We start from the raw sequence: 10074 nt of genomic DNA, 5'->3' as shown, positions 1-10074 counted from the left end.
TCATTCATTTTCAGTACAATTTTCTTAAAGATTCTCATAAAGTCCTCAAAATCACAATAAGGCATTTGCAGAATTTAATGGGATATGATTACTTCCTTTATTGAGCTATAGCTGGATAGGGTCAACATTCATTATTTTTAGAAACTTATAATTTTTTTTAACTTTTATAACTCAAACACATTATTTGAGACTCCCTCCGGTCCAATTTAATTAATTTTTTGGCCTTTTTAGTAGTCCATAATATATAATTTTTTCAGGTATCAAGAAGGAATTAATTTTTTTTTGAAAATTGCCTTTGTAGTACTTGTTGTATTTGAACAAATTAAGATTAATATGGTCTTAAGATTAATATGGTCAATTTTATTGTTAATTAATGTTCAAAGGTGAATTTTTTAATATCAAACGATAAAAAAATCAATTAAAATGGACCAACAGGAGTAATATCTATGTGATTTTTTAAACTTATGTACTTATCAAAAGCTCGTACCCTAACCTTAGCGAAATGTTGTCCGTTTTTTTTTTACCCTTTAAAATAGAGTTTACACTCGACAAAATCATCATTTAAATTTTCTTCTAATATTTAGGAGTTTTAAATCAACTAAAACTTTGAAGTGCTATATAAGAAATCCTAATACGTAGGATATTAAAATTAATTAAATCTTTACCTTATATAAATTAAAATATTCACTTATTCTTTTATTTATGTAGACCAAGCAAGGGAAGTTTAGCATTAAGACAATGTATATAGCAGCAAGGTCTCAATTTCAGAAAGTTACATGGAAGAATCTTGTGCTGGGAGATGTTACTATACCAAGGCATCTATTTATTCTGTGGCTAGCTCTCAACCAAAGGTTAGCAACAGTGGATAGACTGGCAAAATGGAAGATTGATGTGCCGAAGGAATGTGTGTTATGCACTAGCCAGAAAGAAGAGACGCTGGATCACCTTTTCTTTGAATGTGCTTATGCTAGATCAATATGGGCTGCATTAGTAGGCTGGTTGAAAGAAAAACACAATGTTGGAAGCTGGGAACATGAATTAAAATGGTTGATCAAGAGGACAAACAACAGCAGACCACGAGCTCAAGTTCTCACATTTCTATTTGCAGCAACAGTTTATTACACATGGATGGAGAGGAACAAAAGAAGATTTCAGAACCAGTGTATTACATATGCAAAAAGAGTTCGAGAAATAGCCTTGCAACTGCATATCAAAGGCCAGAACATGAGCAAATGGAAGTCAATGTTAGAACAGTTAAATAGATATTCTAGCGGAAACAATGTATAAATCACGAAGAGATTAGGAAAAGTACATAACTGTGGTTATGAGAATAGAAAGACCGTAAAGGATCTAGCTCTAGAGGCCCATGGGCTAGCGGATGTAAATATTTCCATTAATTAAATATAAATTATAATTTGACAAAAAAAAAATTACGAACATACATATATGACTTTGATAACCATTTCAAAGTTCCAATTGGATGTACACTTCTTTTCTAATATTTAAATATTTAAATTATTGTATATATGTAAAATTATATAATTATTTTCTCAAAAAAACATACTTTTATCGTTAAATATTTAAAGTGTAATCCATATTTTGATTACCTATAAGTTTAATATTTTCTGACGGTAAGAAATTATATCGTGCTATGAATAATTGTAAAAGATAATATTTTAAACAATATGGGAGAAAAAGATAAAAAAAAATGAAAAACTATATATACAACCTACTGCAGTCTATCATTAAAGAATTAAACATATAACTCTTAACTTTAATATTTTCTGACGGTAAACATATAACTCTTAACTGACCATAGTTTGACTATCTGTAACTCTTAACTGACCATAACAATTTATACTACTATAAATAATTCTAAAAGTTTAGTTTTGTGAAAATAATAGAGAAAAGTAATGGAACAAACAAGAAACATAAATATACAACTCACTGGAAACAAGGTAAGATATTCTTAATTTGGTCATCTATATTTATATAACTAAAATAATGTACAATTTTCTCAATATTCTTCTTAATTCTAACAAAATATAAAGATTTTTTCAACGTTAATTCTAACAAAATATAAAAGATGAATAAATTATTATTATAATCTTATTATTACTTTCTTTATAATAAATTCCGCTAATTAATCGCACAAGACAGAAGATAATCACTTAACTTGGTGAATTGGAGGTAAAACGTAAATAAGACGTCTGAGGTAGGTGGGCCGAAAGTTATTCTTTTATTAAGCTTGCTAAATCGATTAACTTCAACATTGTAAAAAACTTACCCTTATTTATATATTTATTTATTTTATATCTCAAAATAATATTTAATAATATTTACGTAATCTTTATGGATTGACGTGATACACACGTGCAACGCACGTACATTAAAACTAGTTATATTAAAAGCACGAAGGTCATTAGCGAAATGTCGTTTGTCTTTTTTACCCTTTAAAACATAAAGTTTCCATAGGACAATATAGTAATTTAAGCATTTCATAAATATTTAAAAAAAATCACTTAATTAATTTAGTTTTTCGATTTTTTTTGGTAAACCACTCGGCATTTCAGTGAAAAATCGGGGAACTCAGCTCGAACAACTTTCATATATTTAAAAACAGAGTAATGAAATTGAATCAATAATAAACAGGTAAAAATCATGACTGAGGATATGCTTTCGAATCAAAACAGTGTGAGGATAGTAGTAAAATACCCCTGAGGGTCCAAACAGTACGACACAAGGCCCCAAACATGGCATGCAGCCCAAGTTAATAAAGTCATTTCTAAAACACATAGATATCATATAGAGTTTATCAAAACATGCAACTTTACAGTTGCCACGAGACGGACCAAGTCACAATCCATACTGGTGCACGCCCACACGCCTGTCACCTAGCATGTGCGTCACCTCATTTATCAAAAATAGTACAAAATTTCGATGTTTCATACCCTCAGGACTAGATTTACAATCATTACTTACCTCGAACCGGACGAAGATCTACTCCGATATGCTCTTGCCACTAGACTAGACCTCAAATCGCCCCGAATCTATCAAAAATCAGAATCATATCATCAATACATGCCAAATGAACAAAACCCATACGAAAATTATCAAATTAGACCCAAAATCCCGAATTTGCTCAAACCCGGCCCCCCGAGCCCACGTCTCGGAATCCAACAAAAATCGCAAAACTAGAAACTCCTTTCATTCCCGAGTATACACACAAAATCATCAAAATAGAACCTTAAATGACCCCTCAAATCCCCAATTTAAACTCTCCAATTTCAAACCCTAATCTCCCAATTTCTTCTTAAATTTTCCCACTAATATCATGATTAAGCAAGGGAATAATTGCCATAAACACAAGATACAAGGTCCAAGTAGCTTATCTCACTGAAAACACTTGATTCCCCCTTGAAATCACTGCATGGAGCTCCAAAATCGACCAGAAATGGTGGACAAATGGCCAAAATTTGCGAAGGAAAGCTTATATACTTTCTGCCCCAGGGATTCCGCTTCTGCGGATTTCACTTAACATCACAGCCCTCGCATCTGCGGTCGCCTTACCACTCATGCGGCATCGCAGATGCGGTTTACCAAGTTGCACCTGCGTTCCTCCTTGCACCTGCACCTATTTTATGCTCCTGCGGAGCTCGCACCTACGGTCCCCATCCGCAGGTGCGGATATGACAGAAGCAGCAACACTAGCTACAATTTCTCAAGTTCAAACTTTCCGAGAACTACCGAAATCATCTGATCCCCTGGAACCTCAACCAAACAAACGAACAAGTCACATATCAATATTCAAACTTATTCCAACCTTTGGAAAACTCAAAATAACATCAAAACATCAAATCACCCTCGGATTCAAGCCTAAGGATTTCCAAACTTCCGAATTCCGCAAACGACGCCAAAACCTATCAAACCTCATGCGAATGACCTGAAATTTTGCACATGTCACAAATGACACAACAGACCTACTCCAATTCCCGGAATCCTATTCTGACCTCGATATTTCCACTACGGACCAAAAAACGCCAAATTTCCAATTTTGCCAATTCAAGCCTAAATCTACCACGAACCTCCAAATTACATTCCGGATGGGCTTCTAAGTCCAAAATTACCCAACGGAGCTAACCAAATCATAATAAATCTAAATCCGAGATCGAATACTAACAAGTCAAGACTGAGTCAAACCTTTCAAATTTAAAGCTTCAAGATGAGAATCATCTTTCCATATCTTTTTCGATTAACCTGAAAACCAAAATTGACGGTTCATGTAAGTTGTAATACATCATACGGGGCAAGTCATGCCCGAGGCCTGGCGAGCGAAGTGCAAATGCTCAAAATGACCGATCAGGTCGTTATAGTTCTTCCGTATTTCAGGAACATGACAAACGTTGTTCAGAGTCACCACCTTGCCAGAGGTCATCTTAAGGAGTATCTTTCCATAACCTTCAATTTTGGCCATTGCAGAATTTCCCATAAAAATGGTCTGGTCTCGTCGGGTCCGACGGGAGCATATGAAACAAATACTTCTCTAACAGCACAAATATGGCTGGTGGCACTAGAATCAATCTACCATTTCTTAGGATTTCTCACTAAGTTTCATTCAGATAACAGAGTGCACAAGTCATCAATATTATCATTTGTTTGAATCATATTTTCTTGACCCTTCTTCTCTTTCTTTGGAGCACGACATTCTGCAGCTTTGTATCCAACCTTTCCATAGTTGTGGTGGTTTCCCTTGAATTTCTTCCTGTTGGGATAGTTGTTTGGTCCAGAAGACTTCTTCTGCTTCTTCAGATTAGTTGGAGCAGTTTCAACAATATTTGCTTCTATAATTGTTGAGTTCCCACGTGTCTTCTTTTCTGCGGCTTTATTGTCCTCTTCGATCCTCAATCGAATGATGAGATCTTCGAGTTTCATCTCCTTGCACCTATTTTTCAAGTAGTTCTTAAAATCCCTCCATAAAGGAGGCAACTTCTCAATCATTGCTGCAACTTGAAATGCTTCATTAATGTCCAAACCTTCAACAAAAAATTCATAATTAGTAACAGAATTAATACTTTCAACAAAAGCATTAATTTGGATTATACCTTCAGCAAGGAGATCATGAATGATGACTTGTAGCTCTTCAACTTGGGTAATGACAAGCTTGCTGTCTACCATCTTATAGTCTAAAAACTTGACTGCAACGGACTTTTTCAAACCGGCATCCTCAGTTTTATACTTATTTTCTGATGCCTCCAATAATTCTTTCAAAGTTTCCACATTACTATAGACATTGTAAAGATCATCCTCTAGTCCGCTAAGATTGTAATTTTTGCATAAGAAATCTAAGTGCTTCCATGCCTCAGTCACAATAAAATGTCCATTCTCAGGAGTTGATTCCGGCAGAACTGGAACGTCTTCTTTGATGAACTTCTGTAGACTCAAAGTAGTCAAATAGAAGAACATCTTTTATTGCCACCATTTGAAGTCAATCCCGAAAAAAATTTCGGGCTTTTTCACCGGAGCCGGTGGTAGCACAGAACGACTGGAAGAAGCAACATTGCTCGTAGAGCCAACCATGGGAGTTCCTATTTATGTCATTACTGTTAATCACAAAACGAAAACAAAATTAATTAAATAGTGAAGTATTTAAAATCTTCAAACCGAATAACTTTGACAGAAACAGATTAAATACAATGGTGAAGATTTTATTTCTTCAAATTGAATACAAAAGGAGTAGAAAATCCAAATATTTTAGTCTCCAAACTAAGAGTACAAATCACTAGGATTTAGTCTCCCACAAATAGAATATAAGATGAATACAGAAAAAATAATTGAAGTTCTTTAAGCTCTTAGTGTAACGACCCGGCTGGTTATTTTTAGAATTTACGTCCTGATCCCTTATTAACTGTTTTCCCCGAGTTTTTTTCTGCTATTCTGATTCACCGGGATGTTTGGTTTTGAGTTTCGGAGTGTTTTGGGATACTTAGTCCCTAAATGAGAGCTTAAGCTTTAAAATTTGGACCGTAGTCGGAGCAGTATGAAGATGGCCTCAGAATGGAATTCCGGAAGTTGAAGTAGCTCCGCAATGTTGAATGTGACGTGCTTGAAAAATTTGAGGTCATTCAGACGAGGTTTGATAGAATTTTTTATCGAAAGCGTAATTTGAGAGTTTTTGGAGTTCTTAGGCTTGAATCCGATGTTAAATTGGTATTTTGATGTTGTCTTGAGCATTCCGAAGATTGGAACAAGTTTGAATGATATTTTAGGATTGGTTGGCATGTTTGGTTGAGGTCCTGGGGGCCTCGGGTGTGTTTTGGATGCTCAACGGGTCATTTTTGGACTTGGGAAGATTGCAGATTTTATGTTGTTATGTTGTAGAGAAAATGTTCTTCGCGTTCGCGTAGAGCATCTTGGTGAAATAGTTGAATTGTGCTTCGCGTCCGCGATGATGTCCCGCGTTCGTGAAGGTATGGACGCTTTGGTCTTCGCATTTCCGGCATGGTCCTCGCGTTCGCGAATGGTCCACTAGAGTAAGCTACACGTTTGTAAGTGGACACTCATGTTCGCGAAGAGGAAGATTGGCTAGTGGATTTTTTTTGTGCATCGCATTCGCGACCGTTGTCTCGCGTTCGCGAAGAAGAACGCGTCTGGGCAGAACTTAAATTTCAAAATCGAGGGTTTAAGCCATAATTCATATTTTGGACGGAGCTCGGGAAATTGCGATCTTAGAAGAGATTTTCACCTGGGCGATTTGGGTAAGTAATTCCTACTCGGTTTAGACTAATTTCCATGAATCTACACTTAAATCCATCCTTTAATTTCGATTTTATGGTGAAAATTGGGGGAAAGTTCTTAGTCCTAAACTTCGAATTTTGATTGGGCATTTGACATTGGATTTGGATAATTTCAGTATGATTAAACTCGTGAGAGTATGAGGATTCTGAAAATGTAAATTTTACCCGATTCCGAGACGTGGGCCCGAAGGGCATTTTGGCCATTTTACCTAATTTCGCGTATTAGGTTAGAATTTATTTGTGGAATCAGTTACTTGAAGTTATATTTACATTATGCAATTGAATTGAATAGATTTGAGCCATTTGGAGTCGAGTACTCGTGGCAAGAACGTGGTCTCTGGTTGATTTTTGAGCCAGTTTGAGGTAAGTGGCTTGTCTAATTTGTATTTGGCACACCCCAAATTATTTAATCTAAATTTGTGAGGGCCATATGTTATAGATTTAAAGCATGGGCATACCTCAAGTTAAAAAAAAAAGTTTATATATTTTAGAGGCAAACTAAAGGTACTCTTATTTTAAACTAATTTAAAACTACCACGCCACGGGAGCCGTACCCGTAGAAATACATAATTATTAATGATAGTTTGGTGCCACTGGGCCTCAAAATATCGAGCCCGGAACCCATAGGTATATATATATATATATATATAATTTGTACAATTAAGTTAGAAGATCAATGAATAAATGATTACATTACTACACTAGTCAATAGTCAATAGCAATATTAGTATAACTAATTGTTAAAAGGGCTTTATTTGGTCTTTATGGAATCCAATGAATTACATGAGAGGTGCGAATGGGCCCAAAATAACAGGCCCAATTTAGAAGCTTGCTTGTGAGCAGCAGTGAGTCCACATGAACTCTGCATTATTGAATAACATTATTGGGCCTCAAACTCGATCAAATTTTCGAACCCAATAGGCAGACTCCTATCCCAAGTGAAGTCATAGTCCTAAACACAATTACAACCATTGAAATTATTTTTTTTATTGGAACATGGCATGGAATCTATGGACTGAACATATAGGCCATTCCAAAATTGAAGGATTTTTAGGCCTCAACTACTCCCCATGAAGCAAAAGACTGAAACAATAACCAAGGAGCAATGACAGAGCAATCTACTGCTAAACCTCACATGGGTCACCCACTTAAATCCAAAGGATTCAAATGAAATTCATAAAAAAGAAATACATGTTTCCAGAAGAACATATGAATAAATTGAGTCAATGAAGCTCACATGCTCAGAACCCATAAATGAGAAGCAAAAAGCACATATTGTTAAAGTATAACAATGTTACACAAATGATAAGGCAAGAACATGTCCAAGAATGTAGATTTAATTAATGGAATTGAATATGACATTAGCTGCATGAGAGAAGTTATCCAAGCATACACTTTAATATGAGATTTTCATAAGCCTCAACAATACTCGATAGAAAAAGTCTAGCTTTTGACATGGCGATAAGGTGAAATACCATTTCGGAATAATTTCTGCCCAGATTTGGTCTAACAGAGAAGAGAAATTCACACTTAACTATACTAATCAATGGATGTTCTATCAATCTGTGATCCAAACTAGCTAAATTATGGCGAATTAACTGTCGATTAAGCAGTAAACCAGCATATGAAATCGTCAAAAGAACTAACCGCCATAAACACAATTGCACATGTAGACACAGAAGAGATTGTGACCATTTTAACTCAGTACAGATCTACACATGCTTCCTTTCAAGCAACTTTCGTGAAAGAAATGTAATGACCAACAAAATTTCCTTAGGCGAGTAACAGTCAGATCATTTTACCCCCATTAATGTCATTTCAAGCATGAACCATGTAACCTTGGAAACTTAGTGATTATAGACATTAACCATCCAATTATCCATTAATGTTTAACAACTGAAGCATCTCGCTTAACACACTGATACTTTCAGAGCTTAGCAGAGAGGGAAGTTAGAACTAATATAACAATTATATGCTGAGTCTAGGAGCTTGGACAGAATCTGAGCTTAAACAAATAAGACTTTCATTCATGGTTTCAAATCAAAAGTAACAGAGACGTATGAACATACCTATGAGAGTAAAGCAACTGAAAAATAACAAACGAAATACTGGAACAGGAGAAGAAATTCAGCGACAGCAAAGATAACTCAACAAACCAGCCAGCCAAATCCAAATCGCAACCAATAATTCGGATAGAAATCCACAGCGCCAAAGTTCAGAATCCCAGCCACAAACTTTAACTTGAAATTTAATCCAAAACTTCCTTTTTAGAACCAAAAATCAAGAGAAAGAAACCAAGCTAAAAAGAATATCTGTTTTCGGTCACTCTTTTTTTTGGTTTTTTCTCTTCAAAAATGAAATGAACTCGAACCAAAGATGAACTCAGAACATTTTTTTCGTATGTTTTTGCTAAAAAAAACTGAAGAAGAAGGTCTTGAAGAAAAATGACTACTAAAAAAAACCTAGAAATTTCGACTAAGCTTTTGAAGATCTTTTTCTGATTTTTCTCCCCTTTCTTAACACATAGAACTTACGTTATATAGAGCCTTCGAAAAACCTCAAAAAGTATGCTAAAAATTCCGAAAATCTTCAGGTTTTTGAACAATTTTGGGACAAATGAAGGGCGTGGATTGATTCACATCTATCCACGGCTCCCATTCATCCAACAATTGTCCTTTCGTACCCGAGATCGTACTATTTGGGAGAGAATATTCATAATTTCTGACAAATCCATTGGAAAATAGAGGTGACGTGGAGGGGAAGGGACCATTTGGGTGAACTTGGGCGAAACTCAAGCGAGTTGAGGTGAGTTTGAAGGATGCGGAAGATGAAGGAATAGTAGGGCACCGTTTTCTGTTATCCTCTAGGGTTCATGATTTTGGGGAAAATTTTATCAGGTGGTTTATATATTAGGGCGACGGGCGGGTCGGTTATTTGTTGGGTTTGGATCTGGTTCTAGGCTGGGGCGGTGTGACAATGGGCTGGGGGGAATTAACTTGTATAGGGGGGAGATTTTGGGCTGGATTGGGGTGCATGAGGCTGGCCCAATTTTGAAAAAGAAAGATTCTTCTTCAATTTTCTTTTATTTTCTAAATTCCTTTTTTTTTAAATTAAAAACCTAATAATTAAAAATCCCAAATTATCTAAAAATGTGAAATTAAACTAATTAACTAATTACAAAAATTATAAACATCACTCAATTCTAAATTAAAGGAGAAAAATCATTAAACTAAAATTAAAAGTCAAAAATGTAAAAATGAGCTATTTTTGTGATTTTCAA

The 10074-nt window shown here is 35.3% G+C and overlaps 2 protein-coding genes across 2 annotated transcripts; one reads left to right on the top strand and one right to left on the bottom strand.

Moving 5' to 3' along the window:
• Positions 1-738: 738 nt before the first annotated feature.
• On the top strand, positions 739-1287 carry LOC107760227 (uncharacterized). Its single transcript, XM_016578248.2, has one exon. It carries the CDS (start codon positions 739-741, stop codon positions 1285-1287), a length of 549 nt encoding a protein of 182 aa, XP_016433734.2.
• A 2974-nt stretch (positions 1288-4261) lies between these two features.
• Positions 4262-9662, bottom strand: LOC107760228 (uncharacterized). The gene is made up of 3 exons (XM_016578249.2): positions 8864-9662; positions 5103-5600; positions 4262-5033 (listed from the first exon to the last, which is right to left on the bottom strand). The coding sequence occupies exons 2-3, from the start codon at positions 5461-5463 to the stop codon at positions 4612-4614; spliced, it is 783 nt and encodes a 260-aa protein (XP_016433735.1). The 5' UTR covers positions 5464-5600; positions 8864-9662; the 3' UTR covers positions 4262-4611.
• Positions 9663-10074: the final 412 nt, after the last annotated feature.

The sequence above is a fragment of the Nicotiana tabacum genome, chromosome 3 (genome assembly GCF_000715075.1).
Source record: "Nicotiana tabacum cultivar K326 chromosome 3, ASM71507v2, whole genome shotgun sequence".
NCBI classification, from domain to species: domain Eukaryota; kingdom Viridiplantae; phylum Streptophyta; class Magnoliopsida; order Solanales; family Solanaceae; genus Nicotiana; species Nicotiana tabacum.
Note: the sequence above shows the minus strand (reverse complement) of the source record. Positions and strands in the feature narration are given on the sequence as shown.

Bases quoted from the DNA above. Each gene is read 5' to 3' on its own strand.
- LOC107760228 (XM_016578249.2), bottom strand. From the start codon at position 5,463: ATGTTCTTCTATTTGACTACTTTGAGTCTACAGAAGTTCATCAAAGAA. The intron at 5,034-5,102 runs GTATAATCCAAA...TTTTTGTTGAAG, and splicing joins TCATGATCTCCTTGCTGAAG to GTTTGGACATTAATGAAGCA.
- LOC107760227 (XM_016578248.2), top strand. From the start codon at position 739: ATGTATATAGCAGCAAGGTCTCAATTTCAGAAAGTTACATGGAAGAAT.